Raw genomic sequence first — 20,528 nt, forward strand, 5'->3', positions numbered from 1 at the left:
AATTCTAGTGCACCCTTTGCCCTCCGACGGCTGCGATCAGAAGCAGGTTTTCTTTTGATACCCTGCGCTTCATGAATATGTCCATTATAATCTACAATGTTCACTACTGACTTGTTGAAGATAATGTTTACGCTTCGGCGCAACTTCTCAGGAGTGTCAAGCGAAACATGGTTTTCACCTATGTTGTTCGATCCCATTATCTTCGACTGGCATTCATTCACTGCAACGGACTTAAGGTGAATTGACTCCACGTTTTCAAGTAACTCCATTGCAGCTTTTCTCACAGATACATAGCCTTCTTCACTTCTCGATGCCAAATCAGCAACATGCATGAATGACCTACACAGTTGTTGGTAACAAGAGGCTATGTGGCACTTCTGGTCAACACCAGATTTACTCGCATTGTCCATAACGAGCATTTCAATCTTTGCGCGTCTCTTCCATCTTCGCATTACGTAAGACTCAGGTATTTCTTGTATCTTCTCTTGATTGAGTGCCTTTAATGCATGACAGCATAGAATACCTTTGAATTCATACATTTTGCACGAACATTCAATTCTTCTATTGTCAACATTGTACGTGACATGTGCTTCTTGCCTTTCGTGATGGTTTTCGCCCTGCCATAAAATATGGTATTTGTGCATATTCTCGGTTTGCACGAGTCCTTCTATTTTGCAATTCATGACATGTAACACCTCTTTCTTGATCCATTCAAATACAGTTAGTGTATACAGAGTTGCAGGTCGCATCAATATTTTTATGCCAAGAGTTAGAGGTCGTGTATTGAAGCATTTCACGTCTTGTTCAAGCTCACTCTGTCTTAGACTGTCTATAAATAAATCATATTGTTCCATGAAACGAAATATTGTTAAACATGAATATAGGGTTTTCTTCAGCGTGGCATGCATAGATTCAGCTCTTTGTGTGCTTATCATACCTGCACAAAAGTATTGTCTTCCATATGCCAATGCCCACTTCTCTTTTTCTACATATAAATTTTGTAACCACAGACAGTCAATAAGGTCGTATGTCTTAATCATTTGCTCCCAATCTGACTTAAAGGTGACCTCATCTACGCTATGAAGTACACACCTTATAAACTTTTTGTCAAACCCTGTATTCTGATTAAATATATGTCCTATATTCCTTGCTGCATTTTGAAAGATATGTCACAAACATAGGCGATGATGTGCATCTGGCCACACATGAAGCACTGCAGCCGCAATTGCGTGATCACCATCTGTAAGTACAGTTTCAGGATGCTTCCCATTCATTGCCTGTGTAAATACTCTGAACAACCACTCAAAGCTTTCCTTGGTCTGGTCATACAAAAACGCCCCGCCTAATATACAACTTTGTGCGTAATGGTTCACTCCAACAAACTGCGCAAATGATCACTGTTCAGTATTAATCTTTACTGTAGTATCAAACACAAGCACATCATTGAAGCATTCATAATCTACTCTTGACTTTGAATCTGCCCAAAACATATTCACAGCATATCCATCTTCGTCCACTTGCATTGCACTAAAGAAACCATGTTCATTGCTTGATTTATTTTGTAAGTAATGAACCAAAGAACATATTTCTTTGTTCTTCATGTTTTTTGTCCTCTTCCTTCTCAAGTGGTTTCTTAGATCCAAAGATGTGAATGGCACATTTTCGCGACCACCATCTATGCGGGTAAACAAATTGTATGTCTTCCTTGGTGCAATATCGACGCTATCGGCTATTTCATCCATTGCAGCATGCGCTACAGTTACTTTACGATGTGACCTTAGCATAGGAGTCATAAATGATGCAGATAACTCATGATTATGATCACTGATTAAAGTACGCACGACAAATTTTTCATTCGGATGTCTTCTCAAAACCATTCTCGCTTGACATCCACATCTTGATTCTAGCATGCTCCTTGTTGGATTTCCCATTGATTTCTTTCAACCTTGCTTGGAACAAACATATGTTTTTCTAACCACGATACCATGTGCATTTTTTGACTAGGAAAACCTTCTCACACTGAAGCCAACTTTTAAGGCATAATCATTGTAAAATTATATGCAGCTTCCTCATTATTAAACTGCATTCCTTCTACAAGAACAGAGTCAAGTGTAATTCCATGTACATTCCCAGTTCCTACGCTTTTATTGTGTGTACTGACATAAAAATGTGTCTCATTATTGACTTGCATTTCTTCTATTGTAACATTCAAGTCAAGTGTACTTCCATGTACATTCCGAGTGCCTACACTTTTATTATGTGTACTGTCATGGTAGTCTACCTCATTATTGAATTGCATTTCTTCTACTGGAACATTCAAGTCAAGAGTGGGTCTAATGACTGCACCCTTCTTTTCATGTGCATCATTAGTGCAGATGTTCAATTTTTCGGTTGCATCAATAGTATAGATATTCAATTCTCCAGATCTTTCGATTGATTGAGCTACATCATCTTTATTACAACCTGATGATAAGCTCAACAATGTTTTAAGCAATATGTCAATTTGTGTTTGCAGCAAAATAGCAAACAAATCGATATTAACTAACAAAAATGTATCTCACAAAAACGGAAGTATGTTACTAATACAGGGGTTTGAGATACAATGCATATAATGAGTTAATGTAGGATACCTGATGGGGTAGAGGCCCTTCCTAGCATTTGTAAACAAGCATTCTTGTCAACAGGTCCTAGCGCCTTACAAATATCGATAAGTTTTCAATCATCGAAAGAACAAGATCTACCTACAATAAACAAACAATGCCTTAATTGCACACAACACGACATGCCTTCTTCCTCGATAGCATGATGAGATGGAAAGCTACTCACGCCGCCTTAATGGCACTGGTTGGAATGTTTGTGAATCATTATTTTCTTCCATAATGCCTACCAGCAACGAAAAAGAAGAGAAGATAGTGGAATGTTTTGTAAGCAATATATCAATTTGTGTTAGCAAGCGTATATGTTTACTACGGTTTAATCAGGATGCATATAACAACGGATACCGATAAGGTTAAGTAAGTCAAAGCAACGATTTAATGAATGACAGTACCAAAGCAAGTGTGGTTTGATGTTTGCTTATACTGAGCATCAAGTTGTCGCTTACCATGCCAATTGTAATACACATGTCGTACATGTGTGTTGACGATAACGCTCTTATTACATCCACTAGGCTCAAAAGCAAGTCCAATAGAAGTCGCTGAGAGAGCAGCGACATGCCTGCGAAAATCGCCCCCCCCCCCCCCCCATGCAAGTAACGATGTGTTTCTGCACGCACACGTTTTCAAAGTCTGTGTACAAATATCTTAGAAATACATATTACATAACATATAATATCTTATAAATCGATATACATATCGATTTGTAAGATATTGAAAATCGATACGGCAGTTCAGCATAATAACTTACAACTCGACAATCAAAACCATACTATCTAAAAGGTCGATAAATATATCGCACAATAAATTACAAATCGATAAGAAAGAAATTGAGCATAATAGCAAACAAATTGATACAATGCATGTAATGAGTTAATGTAGGATACCTGATGGGGTAGAGGCCCTTCCTAGCATTTGTAAACAAGCATTCTTGTCAACAGGTCCCAACGTCTTACAAATATCGATAAGTTTTCAACCATCGTAAGAACATGATCTACCTGCAATAACCAAACAATGCCTTAATGGCACACCAAATGACATGCCTTCTTCATCGATAGCATGATGAGATGAAAAGCTACTCACGCTGCCTTAATGGCATTGGTTGGAATGTTTGTGCAGCATTGCTTTCTTCCATAATGCCTAACGACAACAAAAATGAAGAAAAGACACAGGAATGTTTTGTAACACAAGGCAGGCACGAGAAGGCGACAATGTGTTGTAAAACAAGATAAAAAACAAGGCAAAAAACTCGACTGGAGACGAAGGCAAAGTTTGTGTTGATAATGGGAGCTATTGTTACAGCAGATGGCGCAGGAGTTTAATGAATAGGGAACGTCTCCACTTTAAATAGTTAACATCAAACTTTCTGGATGGAGGACTTTTTTGTTCGTTTCTCGAACCGGAGTTTCAGTACTCTTGAATAGAGGATATTTTTGTCATTTCCTCAAACTTTCTGGATAGAGGACTTTTTTGTCCTTTTCTCGAACGATCGTTTCACAGCTTTTGAATGGAGGATATTTTTGTCATTTCCTCGAACCGTCATTTCAGGGCAAGAAAAGCAAGTAAGGGTGATTAAGTCTTTGCAACAGCACCAGAGTCCGATGCAAAGGTATGTCAACATACACGGGCATACGAGCCCCATGTGCATCAATACCTGGTGCTCATTCGACCCCCCGAACACAGACGTGGGATTCAGTGAATCATCGAGGGCGAACATACACCACCCTCCCCCTATATGCTGATGAAACGACAAGGTTCAATTAAAGTAACGTTCCTGATCATTTCTAGGTTTGTGCCCCAAAACACTTGGAAGTTGACCAAGTCCAAGAGCTTCATAATGCACGTCAGCGTGCTTGCTTATATAAGCCCTAGGAAGGACGAAATTTTGGGCAAGCCCAGCAGCTTTTTGTTGATTTTTTCCTTCTCTGAACTGAACTACTATTTCGTTATTTGCAAGAAAGGGGCAAAGCAAACCGATGAGAAAAGGAGGCCCACAATTTCTTTACAGATAAATTCTTGTAGGTTTGTCGATCGCCCATCCCTCGACTCGTGTTCGTGGCAATTTGACTTGTGTGGTTTTATAAGTAGGTAGGCCCTGCAAATCCCCGTCAGCCTCTGAACTTTAGACCTACAAGGTTAGCCGCCATGGTATCTGTTTGGTTTCTTCACTCATTTTTTTTTTTCTTTTTCTTTTTCGACAGAGAAAGATGGGGTTAGGCTGACCCCTACCAGTTACACAAGCATACCATTTGGGGTTCGAACTTGCAACTTCCCAACACAAGGTGACGTTCTGTTTTGCATGAATGAATAGTGCGTGCAGTGGTCGCGAAGCTCTCTCTCTCTCTCTCTCTCTCTCTCTCTCTCTCTCTCTCTCTCTCCGGGGTTTCATGTTTTCCATTCATGATGTTGGTTTTAATGCTTGATAATGAAGCTGATTACAGGTTCCATGTCCTTATATTATAATAGGGCAAACCAAAACAAGCAAGAACTAAATAAGTATATTCAACAATGAAAAGGAGATCTAGAGAGAGAGAGAGAGATTCCTCGATAAATCTGTGTTCATTACTATAATGGTTTTCAAGACTAGAGTGATCAACCACTCAGACATCTCTCAAAGACAAGCCTCATTTTGTTTCCCTGAACAGAACATGGCCACGTGTTGATACCACATTTTGCAGAAATATCTGAGGTATGATATGAACATATTCTATGTTTTTTTTTTGACAGAGAAAGTTGGGGTTAGGCAGACCCCTACCAGTTATACAACCATACCATGGTGTTCGAACTTGCAACGTCCCAACAAGCGGAGCCCCCTGTTGATATGCACATTTTATATCTGGATCTATATTTTTATAATGTTTGCTGGAAGTGCAAGGGAGCCCCAGATTTCCTATATAACTAAAAGAGAGAGAGAGAGAGAAGCTCTGTCTCGAGAGAAGGAAAGATTCAAGCAGAAAGAATCAATCAATCAATTTGGCACTATATTTTGTTCACGGTTTTACCCTCGAGAGGCCAAACACGATTGGTTCCTGATGGTACGATATAGGAGAATGAATCAATTAACGAGGCGCTATCATCAATCATAACCTTGTCAAAACCTACACAGTGCGGTTAGAAAACATTCAATATGCACAAATATTTGTTCCATCATATTGCACGTAGGGGTGGCAATTTTTGACACGACCCGCCAACCCGCCTCTTAGGCGAGTTCGGGTTGGGCTTAAGCCAACCCGTTTAATAAACGGGTCGACCCGCGTAACCCGTTTATTAAACAGGTCGGGTTCGGGTTGGGGGTATGCCAACCCGGCTGACCCGTTTAATAAACGGGTTATGCAAGTGGGTCAACCCGCCAACCTGCCAACCCGATCCGTCAACCCGCCAACCTGACCTGCGAACCTGAAAACCCGTTTACCCAACCCAACCCATTTATTAAATGGGTTGGCGGGTCGTGTCGGGTTACCCGTTTATTAAACGGGTCGGGTTCGTGTTTGCCACAGCCGACCCGTTTAATAAACGGGTCGAGTTCGGGTTGAGGTATGCTGACCCGCCAACCCACCAACCCGACCCGATTGCCACCCCTAATTGCACCCGATCCGGACTCCCTACAGCACAACGTTCCTTGATGCCAGAGGGAACCCCCTGGGTCAAGATAATGCAACCCTCGCCATCCAACCATCACGACTCATCCCAAAAGTTTCAGCTTCTCATGGAGAGTTCTGAACTTCTGCAGTGACATTATATAAATGGGTTTAAGCGTTGAAGGTAGCGCCATGACAATATTGACTCTAATGATTACTTGGGATTTGGACCAAAGTTCTATGGGTTAAGAGGCTTCATTTAGTAAATGCATTAGCAAATCCAACGCCATTGGCATTACTGTTTCCACCAGAACTACCGATGATGAAAAATTATGACGTGTATCTATCTAATAATGAAACAGGAAACTGGCTAAAAGTCAAAGTTGTTAATGCTTCTATCATTTGTATAGGGAAAAAAAAACATCCATGCATGCTGAGATCATTTTGATCACCAATTTTACAAATGCAGTCACTGCATGACAGGCGTTTAACCAAGGCCTCCTGCTGGTTGCCTGCGTGGAGGATCAGCCTTGGCACGAGATGGCCTGATTATACGATCAATCAGCCCATATTCCAGAGCCTCTTGAGCATTGAATCGCTTCATTCGACTAAGATCCTTGTGTATCTGCATCATCCAAATACAAGTGTGGATATAGAAGAGTTCAAATTCTAACATAGGTAACATGGAGACAAACAGATTAGTCAAGTGGTAAAAAATAAAGAATATATCCCAACAGTTCATGATAGGGCTGCAGGTTTTAAAAATATTGTGTAAGGTACCTGATACAATAGACGTCAAATCCCTGAACATCTGATGCTGAAAGGTCACTTGATTTTTATTATTTATGATCTATTGTTCAATGTAGTGATTTAGTATTTAATATAAGTGACGACTATGGGAACGGTGAAACCAAGTTACTTGTGCATGTGGAAACCACCAGTCTTGGCAGCAAAACAACAACAGTAAAGTGAAACAATTGAGTGAATTCCCTACTGCATAAGGCAATAGACTCAAGCATAGAGGCATTTACACAAGATGATCAGTGGATCTCTTTTCAGAAGAAAACAGTGTAAGGCCAATCCTGCAACAACCCATGAACTAATACTACCAATGAAGGTTTCTCTCATTCACATCTACATGGTTGGTAAATTCAGTTTCATCTACAAAAACGGTCTTCAATCTCATTCCTTCTCTTAAACTCAATTATGCACTCCAGCAATAGCAGATACCAAAAATTTGACTCAATACAAAACCAAGTCCTCTAATGCCTGAGCCTGAGAAAAACTCAGAAACCACATCAACAACATCATTAACAGGTAATATTACTTCCTCAATGTGAATCCCATTGTTGCTTGACTAGTTCTTGTAAGGCCCATCTAACCATTTTCCAAATCAATCAGATACCACATAGCATTTTGCAACATCAGGCTGCACCAAAACCATGTGTCTTGCACCATTCTTTACCATCCAGCACAGCATGCCATGGCCCCAACGTGCTTGTATCGGAATCAGATCAGGTCATGCTGAACATGAGTGTTTTTGCTCATGCTAACATCGTGGTCGTCTGTTTGCATTTTGGATGAATGCCACGTAGTTTTGTTGACTTTTTAGCTTTTCAAAATACAAATCGGACGGCCACGATGTTGGCATGAGCAAAAACGCTCATGTTCAGCATGATCTGATCTGCTTCCGCTTGTATCATGGTCCTGTCACATGGGACTTGCATCTATTTCTCCTTAACCATTGCTGCCTCTATTTGCCTCAAAACTTTGGCCACCTCCATGACATAACAGAGATTGGGCTGCACCATGATAGAAAAGCAAGGTCTTTTCTCTTGAAGAGAAACATAACCAACAACCACTATGCAGATAATGAGCCATACCACAACAGGTGCATTGGTTCCATTCATCTAACTTCCATTTTCATATTCCAGTTAAAAAGATACATAAGTGCATCACTTGACTACCCACTTAAACTTCGCCGGAACCAATATATGGGAACATCTATACATAATCAAAGGAAGCACTTAGGTGCAGTGGGAAGCCTGCTTCCTGGAAATCGTGTTTTGAACTAGGCAGTGCCTGCTTCCTAAACTGAAGGAAGCAGCCAGGAACTTGGCTAATGATATTATAGATGTGAATTTCATGAGATTGAGGTATCAATATGCCCAAATCAATGGTTTCTTAAATTTATTAACATTTGTTTAACATAGAAAGTACAATACATACTCCTAATGCTTATTTAGATGTGTGAACAAACCTTATAGAACATGCATTAACTTCTTAAATTTATTAACATTTGTTCAACATAGAAAGTACAGTACATAGTCATAACGCTTATTTATGTGTGAGCAAACCTTATAGAACATGCATTAATTTTTGCATAACTTTTTTCTTGCTATTTTTAGTACCTTGAAGTACAAAGTAAGAATATTGTTCACAAAGGTCATTCTTAAATCAAATAAATCATATATAATTACTATTTTTAGATGTTGCAAGTATGTTTTCATTATATTCTTTCACTCAAGTGATCGGATTATGATTACTTTCACCATCACTTTGCACACAAATCCTATTTTTCTTCCCAAATTATTCTTCACCCTCCCCAACCCCTTCCCATTCATTTTTCATTAACGCTCCTCAAATCCTCTTAAAACTTAAATTTATCAGTTGTCACTTCCCGCCCCCAATTCCCATGTTGCTTCTTGCATTGGCAACTATTTACATGCCTCCCTCAAGTGATCTGAAGATTTCTTAATATAACTTATGGATTATGATTACTTTCACCATCGCTTTGCACACAAATCCTATTTTTCTTCCCAATTATTCTTCACCCTCCCCAACCCCTTCCCATTCATTTTTCATTATCGCTCCTCAAATCCTCTTAAAACTTAAATTATCAGTTGTCACTTCCCGCCCCCAATTCCCATGCTGCTTCTTGCATTGGCAACTATTTACATGCCTCCCTCAAACAATCACAATTAGCTTCTTCACTTATTTAGCTTCTCCAGCCAAGTCATCCAGAGAGAGACTGAACTTTTATACATTATTATTGTTTGCCCCACCTCAATGGCAAGCCAGCAAAGAAACAATGTTTCTTATAAAGATTGGTTGTTACGGACTTTAATAATGAAGAGATCTTAAGTATTTGTAATTATTCAGAGAATAGCTTAGTGAAAGTTGTAAGGAAACAAGGTCATCCGAAAATATTTACCAAAACAACAAAGTGGACACTCAAAAGAGTTCCACCAAAGCACCAAAAGAACATACACAATCCATAAAATGAGCTCACAAACAAATACCCACTAAAAGGGCAAACACAAGGAATAAAAATAATACTTTATTGAAAGACTCATGCAAGAAACATACATATTGGGGGGGGGGGGGGGGGGGGGGGGGGGGTTGCCCCTTATTTATACACAAAGTTGGAGCTCCAAAAGGGAGAGTCGTTGGGAGTCCAACCCAACGACTCTAACTAGTCGCATTCCAACTAAAAAACAAAAAGAAACATAACTAAACTAACCTAGTTACTATCCTAGTTATATATATAACACTCTCCCTCAAACTTACGGTTTGATAACCGAAAGTTTGCCTAAGAGAAAGTGAAATCTAGGAGCAACGAGAGGTTTTGTGAAAAAGTCTGTCAATTGATATTTTGAAGTAACATAGGAAAGATCAATGGTGCCACGTAGGTAATCCTTCGTACATAGTGACAGTTCATCTCAATGTGTTGGTTTCGTTTGTGGAAAGTCTGGTTGCTGGCGATGTAGATGAAACTTTTGTTGTCACATCATAGTCGTGATGCTCCATGAATTTGAACGCCTATATCAATCAGCAATCTTCTCAGTCAGACCACTTCCATAGTGGTTGTAGCTATGACTCGGTATCATTTGAATTTTTTTGAGGCCATGCAAAACCTTATTTAACCGAAGAACTTTTCTTTTAGGAATAATTATATCAAGCGGTGACTGCATATATACTTCAACTAATTTTTTATTTAGAAACGCATTCTTGACATCAATTTGATATATAGGTCATTTCTTTACAAAAGCAATGGCTACTACAGTTCTAACTATGGTCATCCAAGCAACTGAAAAAAAGGTTTCCTCATAATCTATTTCATACTTCTGAGAGTATCCCTTGGCAACTAACCTAACTTTGCATATTTCAAGAGTTTCATCACTCTTGGCTTTTATCTTATATACCCATTGACAATTTATGGGTTTCGTTCTTCAGGAAATATCTTGAACAGTCTAAGTATTCGCATTTTCTAAAGCATCAAATTCTACTCTCATGGCTTTTACCCACTCAAAATGTTTCTTGGATTAAGCATATTTTGAGGGTTCTATATAAGAATGTAATAAATGCAATGTAAGCTTGATACTTACGCAAAAATGATTCATAGGACACAAATTTCTCTGGAGGTTTAGATACTCTAGATGACCTTCTAGTTTGTATTTCTAGATAGTTTTCATCATTCGTATATTTTTCTAGGGCACATGAATATTGAATATAGTCCTGATTTTGAGATTGTTCTTTACTTATCTCATTAACATAACATTTTTCTTCACTTACCATATCATTCCTGATATCCTGATCTTCATCAGGATCACCAAACTTTGAAATTAAATCCAATAGAAATGAATACTCAGTTATTTCTTTAGGATTTTCAAATTCAAAGAATTTTTCCTTTTCTAAGAAAGACGCATTTATTGAAACATATAATTTCTTATTTTTAAAATCAAATAATCCATAGCCTTTTTGGTTATTTGCATATCCCAAAAAGACACAAGAAATGGTACGAGGAGAAAGTTTATCATTTTTATCAGTGAAAACAAAACATTTGCACCCAAAAACTCTTAATCTGTAATAATCAGGAGTAAGTTTAAAAAGTTTCTCAACTGATGATATATTTTTCAAGGTGACAGATGGCATTCTGTTAATAAGATAAACTGCACTCAATGTGGTTTCGGCCCAAAACACTTTAGGGACTTAATTTGAAATAAGTAAAGTTCTTGCGGTTTCCATGGTGTCTATATTTTCTTTCAGCCAAGCCATTTTGTTGTTAAGTGAAGGGACAAGTTTTTTTATATGTAATACCATTTGATTCCAAGTAATCTTTAAAATCCTTTTATACAAATTCTCCTTCTCAATTAGTGCGAAAGATAGAGACATCGTTTTGAAATTTATTTTTGACCAATTTGTGAAATATCTGAAAATAAGAAGACTTCAGACTTGTGTTTGAGAAAATAAATCCATGTGTATCTAGTAAAATCATCAACAAAGATGACATAATATGCAAACCCACCCTTAAATACAATAGGTGTTGGACCCCAAATATCTGAATGCACTAACTCAAATGGTTGTGTAGAGACAAAAGCAGAGTTACAGGAAACGCCAAAGAAAGTGGGGAAGCGTGTTTCGGAAGCGCGAAACGTGGCGCTTCTGAAACGCACTGGGAAGCATAAATTTTTTTTTGGAAGCACGGTTCCCCCTTTTTTCATTTTTTTGTATTTTTATTTTTTTTCTCTTTTTTCGCTTCCGGTTCGCTTCCTAGGTCGCTTTCGGTTCACTTCCGAGACAATTCATGATTCGTTTCTAAGTCGCCCCACGCTTCCTAAAAGTTTGAAAGTCCCTCGTTTTCCGCTTCCGCTTCCGCTTCTCGCTCCCGCTCCCGCTTCCTCGAATGGCAACTCTGGACAAAAGTTCTTTCTTGAAATGACAATCTTTTCATTTTGCCAAGAATACAATTTTCACACAAAATTTTCAAGATTACAAAAAAATTTCATATTTAAAAAGTGTTAGATTTTAGATACATTAGAATGGCCAAGTCTTTTATACCATAAATCCAAATCCAGTTTCTGAATATTAAAACAAAAGGTATTCTTAGGTATTTTCAAAAAATCCATGTAGTATAAGCCTCCTTCTCTATAGCCTTTCCCAATCAGCTTCCCTGACTAGCAATCCTGCACTCGACAACCAATAGAAGAAAAAGAAACATTATACCATGGTCAGATAATTGGGAGGCAGACAAAAGATTTAGGTTTAGCTTGGGAATATATCTAATTTTTTTAATACAAAAACCTTTTGAAATATTTTCAAAATTTTTGGTTCCCTTTATCTCAAGGGATGTCCCATAAGCAGTAAAAACATTTAACTCGCTTGAGTTACGACATTCAGATAGAATATCACCATTTGGTGTCATATGAAAATAGGCACCTAAGTTAAGAAGCCAAAGAGACTTACCAGGGTCAAAGATGCTAACAAAAGAGACTGACGCTCTAGTTGATGAAGCTTCTTTGAGTAGTGGTTGAAGAGCCTCTACAAGTCGAGTCAAGGACATTCTTGTGTAGCTTTGAACTCACTTGATTCTTATGCAACCAAGGCTACATTATTCTCATAGGGTTTCTTCAATTTAGGGCAATAAGTCTTGACATGTCCTGGTTCACGGCAATAATAAATAATTTTCTTCTTCTCAAACTCATTGCCTTATTTTTCATAGTTACCATTGTTGGATCTCCCATCATGTGGTGGTTTATAAGAATGGACATAGTTTTCTGGTCTAAACAAGGCTAAGACCGAATTATCATCTCTTTAGATGTCTTCTTTTTTACTCTATTTTCCTCCATACTTAGCTCTTCAATAGTATCCTCAATAAAAGGGATTTTTCCTCTATGAAGAAGAGCCGATTTAGTAGACTCAAATTTCAGTCTTAGACCATTGATGAATTGATAGAAATGTTTTGCATCAATTTGCTTTTAACGGAGTTCTATTTTTTCGAGATAATGCCATTGTGGCTCAAGAAGAGCCAACTCATTCCAAAGGTCAAACAACTCACTAAAGTATTCTCTAATACTTTTTCTCCTTGAGTCATAGTACGTACTTTGTCTTGCAAGTTGCAAATGTGAGCAATATCTTTAAGAGAATACATTCTCTTAAGATAGTCTCATGCTTTATTTGCATGTTCAAATTTAGCTAGACTGGAGCACTTCTTGATATCAACATTACTAATGAGCCAATACATAATCTTGGTATGCCCCATTATTCATTCTTTCCATTTTTTTCTCGTAAGTGACCATAGCCTTGATCTCTTCCGCCTCCATAAGAGGTACTTTTTCTCCTTCTATCTTAATAAGAAATAGTTTGGGTTTCAAATCCGACCCATCCACTAATCTCCATGATCATGCATAATATTCGCATGTCATTCATCTCTATTTATGCATGATCCATGGTAAAAAGTGCATTAAAAACCCATCTTTATTGTTGTTTTTGAGGTTTTGGTTTAAATAGAATTTTCAGAAAAACATCGCATTTTCTGATCCAGCCCTGCGTTTTGAGTGTTTTTATTAGTTTAAAGTTTTCTTAATTGTAGTTTAGTTAGGTTAGGCTTTAATTAACTAATTTTAGTTTGTTTAGGAATATTTAGTTTAGAAAAACACGTTTTCTAAGCAGAGACTATTTTGGAAATTTTTGAACAATCATTAGACACTTTTTAAAAAACATGTTTTTAACCTAATTTTTTGATTTAAATAGGAGATTAAGAGGAGGGGGGTGTCTCCCACCTTGAAATTCACGCCCCCCTCTGTCTCTTCTCTCCTCTTGTTCTACTTTCTTTCTCTCTCCCTCTCTCTCTTTTCCCAGTTGGTTTCTTCTTCTTCTTCTTTCTTCCACTTCTCTTCCTCTTTTTCTTTCTTTCCTTTACCATGTTTCCTCGTCGGTGTCTTCTTCTTCTTCTATCAAGGGGTGCAGTGTGACCCACGCATATCGTGGAGAGGCCGCTCTTCTTCTCAATCCGTCTGTCGGAGGCGAGCCGTTCGGTAAGTCTCTTCTCCCTCGCTTCTTTATTTTTTCATATTTAATTAGAATTCAATTTAGTTAAATGCATCGAGTCTGTTTTAGCATGATTCATTGTTCGTTAAGCGCATATAGATTCGAATAGGACTCATATTAAGATAACATCTAGTTAGTCTTTTTTTTTCTTTGGTGTTTTAGTTTAGTTTTTTTTTATTAGTTGTTTTTTTTAGCAAACACGCAGAGCGAATCTTGATCAGATCTGATCAGGATCGTTGAGCAAACCATCGTGTCCAGTACGATCACGCTAGTCGGCTGGAACCGGAACACCCAAACCGAGCCATTGGAACTAGGTCACATGGTTAAGTTGAACCGTGCATCGGTGAGAACTCAGATTCAGAGCAACCAAACTCAGCTCACACAGGTCTAGCACATACTCGGGCGACATTGCGTGTGTAGTAACGTTTAAAAGAAAAGGAAAAAAAAGAGGGATAAGAGGGTCTTGACGTTTGTCCAGCTGGTGTGTTTGAGTCAAGTAGGCTAGTATTGCATGTAGGTCGGTTTATAAACAGATTTTTTAGTCTGCATTATGGTCGTGTAGTTTATTTATTCATTTAGATGTCATAGTGTCATGGTTAGTAATTCTTGATTTCTTGCACAGTCGGGTATTTCTTTCGTTATTGATAGTTAGTAGCTTTTGTAAGGTTTGTTAATAATTAGTTTGTAGTCATTTTATTGCGGCATTTAGTTAGTTTAGATCATTTTAATCCATAGTGTATGGTTTTCTTGTTTTAAGTTGTTAGTTATTAATGTTAAAGTAGTTAGTAAATTCTTGATTCTTGTAATATCGTTAAGTTGTTAATAGTTGTCATAAATTAGTTCATAATTTGTTAAAGGTTGTTTTGTTATTTCGGCCTCTAGTGTAGTTAGTTTGTTTACCTTGTTTCAATTCTTGTTTGTTGAATTTTGTTGGAGAATCAAATATTAGATTTTGTTTAGTTTGGTCTCTTTTCTGCTGTGTTTTGTGTTTTTATTTTGAAGGAAAATGTACAGACGTGCGGTGAGCCCCTTTTTGAGCCCTCGAAGTACCTTTTGAGGTCCCTTTAGGCCCTCAATAGAGCCCCTCAGAGAGCCCTCAGAAATTCATTTATCAAACCATACAAAAGTGAACAAAGAGGCAAAGAAGGGACAAAAATAACAAAGGATTCGAAGCATTGAAGACCCTTTCTTTTATTTTTAGATTAGGGTTTATTTTACTTTATTCATTTAATTGGGTTTGTAATAAGGTCGTTATTCATTTGTTTAAAGTCCTTCGCAGAGGGTTGCACTCTCTTCCCTTATTCATTCAATTAATTGATTTTGTTGGCAATAAAGTGTAGTTAGATTGTGTGCTTGAATACGAAGTATTTTTTCGTTCCCTGAGATCGACCTGGACTTCACCACTCGTGCGAGCCGGTTTTTATATTTTTTGTGTCGGGCTTTCACTTGATTTTATTCAAAAATATCGTTTTAAAAATCATTTTCCAAAACTTACACCACTCCACAACCCTTTCCCCCATATAATGCTTCATGATTGAAGACCATGTTACAAAGTTTGTGTCAATGAGCATGATGGGTTTTAGGGTGACATTATCATTGTCATCCATGTTTACACGGGCTAAGAAAGAGAATAGAAGATTAAGAGGAAGAAAAAAAGAGAGGAGATAATAAGAAAAGAATCGCGAGCACTCCACCATCAAGAGAGTCTTTCCAATGAAGAGCACGAACACATGAGCACTTTACTACCAAGAAAGCGCCTCTAATGAACAACACGAACACATGAACACTTCACCACCAAGAGGGCACTACAATCTCACAAGCACTTAAATGGATTTTTCAAAAAAGATTTTATCTCTTCCAAATCTTGAGTAGCACTCTTCCCAATACACCAAAAAATCAATTTGATTTCAAAGCTCTGATACCATGTAAAGAAACAAGGTCCTTCGAAGATATTCACCAAAACAACAAAGTGGACACTCAAAAGAGTTTCACCAAAGCACCAAAAGAACATACACAAGTCATAAAACGAGCTCACACACAAACACCCACTAAAGGGGCAAACACAAGGAATGAAAATAATATTTTATTGATCAAGACTCATGCAAGAAACATACATATTGTGGTGGTTTTGCCCCCTATTTATACACAAAATTGGAGCTCCAAAAGGGAGAGTCGTTGGACTCCCGACTCTATGGGTTGACTAGTCTCATCCCAACTAAAAAACAAAAAGGAACCAAACTAAACTAACCTAGTTACTATCCTAGTTATATATATATATAACAAAAGTTTAATACTTTCCTCTGACCACATTGAAATTCCAAACCAATGTGTCAAGCTGGAAGTATATATGAGAACAAAAAAATTAAATGAACTCCATCAAGAGATATAGTATATACTATTTGACTTTGTAAAAAATTCAGACATAGACTGTTAAAACAAAAGCGGAGAGAAATTCAGTGAATTTTTCATCAGAAAGTCTAATGCATGATCTGCCATTCATAAAGGCAATTTGTAGCATAAAGGTGTGCCAAGAAAAGTGTTGTTACAGTTGCACTAGTCGGAAAAAATATTGAAACAAAAGATAAAAATAAAAAAAGATAAAAAAATTTTGCATCATAAGGTAAAAATATATACTATAACTTTATAAAATTGCAGGGAAATAGAACTCATACTTTCTCCATAGGTTGGCCAGTCTTTGCAGCTAGTTCCTGAAACAGATAGTCCCTGATTCTAAGGAGCTCATTGGCTTCATTTCGAATGTCATCGGCCTGTTGAAACAAAAAATAGAGACCACAGTAGATGCTAAGGGAATTATTGAGACAAAGTATGAATGGCTCCAACTCAGCAGATAAAAATTTCTTCAGACCTGACCACGAGCAGCCCCAGCAGGAGACTGCAATGCAATTCTTGATAGAGGCATGGCAAGGCGACTACCCTGTTTAATGAAGCATGACAAGGATCAAAAATCAAGGTGGTTTCTGAAATTTGATTTCCTAAAGTTTGCATAAAGGATTTCTCAAATAATAGTGGGACCTTTTCTCCAGCTGCAAGAAGAAACCCTGCCATATTATAAGCATAGCCAACACACCTCGTGCCAACAGGACTTTTCAAGCTCTGTATGGTATCATATAATGCCATGCTGGGGGTTAACTGTCAAAAGCACCAAAGAAAAAAAGGAAAAGAAATCATTGATGAACATATGTCCATAATTTGATATCTTAAAAGAACCTGCTTAGCATAAACAAAAACTCACATCACCACCAGGACCATTGATATATAAGTACAGCTTTTCAGAAGACTCCAAACTATCTAGGTAGAGCATTGTAGCCAGTATCTGATTACTGAACTCCTCATCAATATGTTGCCCAATAAAGATGACACGCTCCCTGTACTGCAAGTAAAATTTTCCAAAGGTCTAAATTATCCTGCAACATGTAGCATCAAAGATATGTTCAACTGTGTGCTATTACTTACAAGTGCGTTCCACAAGTCAACCCATTGCCATGTACCTTCACCAGGAGTTCTGTAGGGTACTCTGGGTGTGCCTATTGGCATCATCCTAACACGTGCACGTGTTGCTTTCCTGTTTGTAAGACTGCACCCAAATTCATAGTCAGATATCAATTTTTTTCTTTTCTTTTTTTGTAAGTCAGAGAAAGAGCAGGCACCGTGTTTCAGCAAGTCCAAAGCAATTTACCAGAAAATAGGCAATCCAGGCAGATGCACACATATAAAGAAAATATTGGTTGCACCTAACTACACCTTTCTTTCCACTAGAAACCATCCATTTTTCAAGTTTTCTTGATTTTTTTTTATCAATCCCTATAGATACGATCTACATTAGTTTGTTCAATCAAAAAATGCTTTGGATAATTTGACCGTTTTGTTTAAACAGGTTTTTAGAGCTTCAAAAATCAACAGCTCAAAATGCACCAATAAAAATTTGTCTACACCAAAACTAGTCAATCCTAGTCAAACCACGTCAAATGGACTGTGAGGTCACATTGAACATATGAAGCATTTTTTCTATTGAGAAGGAACATGCATGACTAGGAGCAAAGGTCACTTAATGGGCATCCCCTTCAGAGACATCGAACATATAAAGCTTGCAATCATAAGATTTTGCCACAGAGAATCGTACAGTCAAGTGTAGCCAATGAAGTCATGTATTATTTGACTTTTTACACTACATTCAGCCACAAAAGCTTTAACATCAACACAATGGACCCCACACAAGGTGGAATTTTCCCCCGAAGTGGCATCTTGGATTTGGAGCACAAATCCTAGGGCGTCTTTCACAATATGGGATATATAACAAGTGTTGAGAATGACTCCTAGATCTTGACCAGTATAGACCTGACTCACTACTCTATAAATAAATTGACTACAAAATAATATCAAAACTCGATGTCCAGCTACACCCTCTCCATTGGAGCCAAAAATCGAAACATCAAATCCTACTGAGATCAAAAGAACATCAAAACAAATTGGGGCCAATTTAGGACTGTAACAGTAGGTATGGACATGTGTAGTGCAACAGAATATTGACTACAAAATCAGATTCTTCTCCATATTATCATTTCCTTAAGAAGAACAGCAAATGGAAGGAAGAAATATTTAGTACCGGAGCAATAAAAAATATAAAATTAAAGAGACCACGCAGCCACTTCACAGTGCTAAGGCAAAATAACAGCAACAATAACGTGCTAGAAAAAACATACAAAAGGGGAAAAAATCATCCAAGCTAAAAACTCGAGCCTATTAAGGGAAAGATATATGCAGTGAAACTTAGATTTCACTCGATCAATAATTACTTCTTTAAGAATATGAGTTGTCATTTTCTGACTTCAGAAACAGTACATAAGATTCTCAGAAAGTGTTCTTTTCTCTCCTCATCAAGTAGAAGGCGAAAACCATAAAATAAGCTAACAAAACTTGCTTCTGGAAGATCCACAAATTTAGAAACCAAAGAAGTTTAGAATGTGAAAATTAAATTGTTCAAGGTACCTTGATTTGAGACTTTGTTGCACCTTATCATGAAATTCAACAGTCAAATTAGGTTTTCCTGAAACAAAATCACAAGCACAATTCAGAAACTAGCATTTCTACCTGCCATCAACAAGTTTGATTTAAACTATATGCACATTGACATTTTAGATGAAAAATACAACAATTGGTGGAGAACACCGCAAACTAGAACTTCTAAAGACCCAGGTTCTTTGCAGTTCTCTGCCAAAGCAAAACACATCATTTTGCTTCTTATCGTCTCAAAAATAAACCAGATTGCGTGAAAGGTTCTAAATAAGAACAGCGGAAGCTAAGGACAGCAGCATACATATATGAAGCACAATGTCATGGACTTTGTCGAGTGCTACTAAGTTTGAGCACGCTATGGGGGATTGTGTATGTGTATACTAAGATTAAAGGCTCCCAATTATTAGGAATCACTTTACAAGAAAACCTAACAACCCAAAAGAAATCTACTGCCAAATATATGCACTAATGGCAAAAACAAGTTTCCGAAAGCCATTTATTCAAACAAGACTCTAATTGCAGCGGAGCAACCACTGCCACTAATACTGAACCAAAAACCAGAGAAGATGAAGCGAAAGCAAAAATGAAGAGGGAAGATACGCGAAAACAGTGTTTGTGTACCAGTCGCATGGGGCCTCAATCCAACGAATACCTTGGTCATGCAACTGCGAGAAGAAGAATCATGTCATTTCATTCGTTCCTCCGCTCGTAGCGGTTGATCTTTCTTTCACCGTAACACGAATAGAAGAGAAAGAGGAACCTAAAAAGAGCAAAGACTGACCTGACAGAAAGATGGGAATCGCCAGCCGGGGAGTAAAGACAGGACGAACCCATCGAGTGAACGGCAACCGCCATCCCCGCAAGAACAAGAAACTCAGAGAGAGAGAAGGGCCTTGGGTTCCCGCTGCGAAATCAAAAGCTAAGCCAACATCCTCACCCCTTCTGCATTTGCGACTGCTGCTACCTTCTCTCGCATTTATTCTCTCTCAGCGCTCGGCAGGGGATGAAAGGCAGCAACAAGGCCCCCACCGTTTGGGCTTTTGATAAAAAAAAAAATTGGGGATTAAAGAGGATGGCAGATTCCCTCATAAGCCTTATCACCATCCATCGGTAATAAGGCATCAACACTGAGCATTTCCGGCCCACTGGCCGCTGCAATGGGTGTGATGAGACACCAGCAAAGACACCTCCAGTCAAAATTATCGTTAGCCAAGCGCAACAAACTGGGGCGTTGACCCGGACAAAGGGTCGACACAATCAGAAACCCCCAAGGCGTGTCATGTCTGAATTGCTCGTTACAATTTACAAATACACGAACAAGAACAAGGAAAGGAGTAGTGAATAGGTGATTGATGAACGTGCTTGATCAGCCCTTTTTCATTTTATTTTTAAATTATGACAGGATGTGATCTATGTACTTGATTAATTACAA

General features: G+C 38.0%; 1 protein-coding gene across 2 annotated transcripts; it reads right to left on the reverse strand.

Annotated features, from left to right (window-relative positions):
- Positions 1–6,601: 6,601 nt before the first annotated feature.
- On the reverse strand, positions 6,602–20,134 carry LOC149851198 (ATP-dependent Clp protease proteolytic subunit-related protein 2, chloroplastic-like). Of its 2 annotated transcripts, XM_090014064.1 has the most exons (9): positions 19,878–20,134; positions 19,718–19,761; positions 19,070–19,127; positions 17,537–17,657; positions 17,316–17,453; positions 17,096–17,212; positions 16,929–16,997; positions 16,735–16,830; positions 6,602–6,857 (listed from the first exon to the last, which is right to left on the reverse strand). In XM_090014064.1, exons 1-9 carry the CDS (start codon positions 19,949–19,951, stop codon positions 6,720–6,722), a joined length of 855 nt encoding a protein of 284 aa, XP_089870190.1. In that variant the 5' UTR covers positions 19,952–20,134; the 3' UTR covers positions 6,602–6,719. The 2 variants fall into 2 exon arrangements, with proteins under 2 accessions (XP_089870190.1, XP_089870197.1); XM_090014071.1 differs by lacking the exons at positions 16,735–16,830; positions 16,929–16,997.
- Between the last annotated feature and the right edge of the window lie 394 nt (positions 20,135–20,528).

This window comes from Nuphar pumila, chromosome 1 (assembly GCF_984573655.1).
Source record: "Nuphar pumila chromosome 1, dmNupPumi1.hap1.1, whole genome shotgun sequence".
Taxonomy (NCBI): domain Eukaryota; kingdom Viridiplantae; phylum Streptophyta; class Magnoliopsida; order Nymphaeales; family Nymphaeaceae; genus Nuphar; species Nuphar pumila.

Coding starts and splice junctions, on each gene's coding strand:
- LOC149851198 (XM_090014064.1), bottom strand. CDS start 19,951: ATGGCGGTTGCCGTTCACTCGATGGGTTCGTCCTGTCTTTACTCCCCG. Junction 17,658..19,069: donor CAACAAAGTCTCAAATCAAG/GTACCTTGAACA, acceptor ATTTGGGTGCAG/TCTTACAAACAGGAAAGCAA. Junction 17,454..17,536: donor TTGACTTGTGGAACGCACTT/GTAAGTAATAGC, acceptor TTTTACTTGCAG/TACAGGGAGCGTGTCATCTT.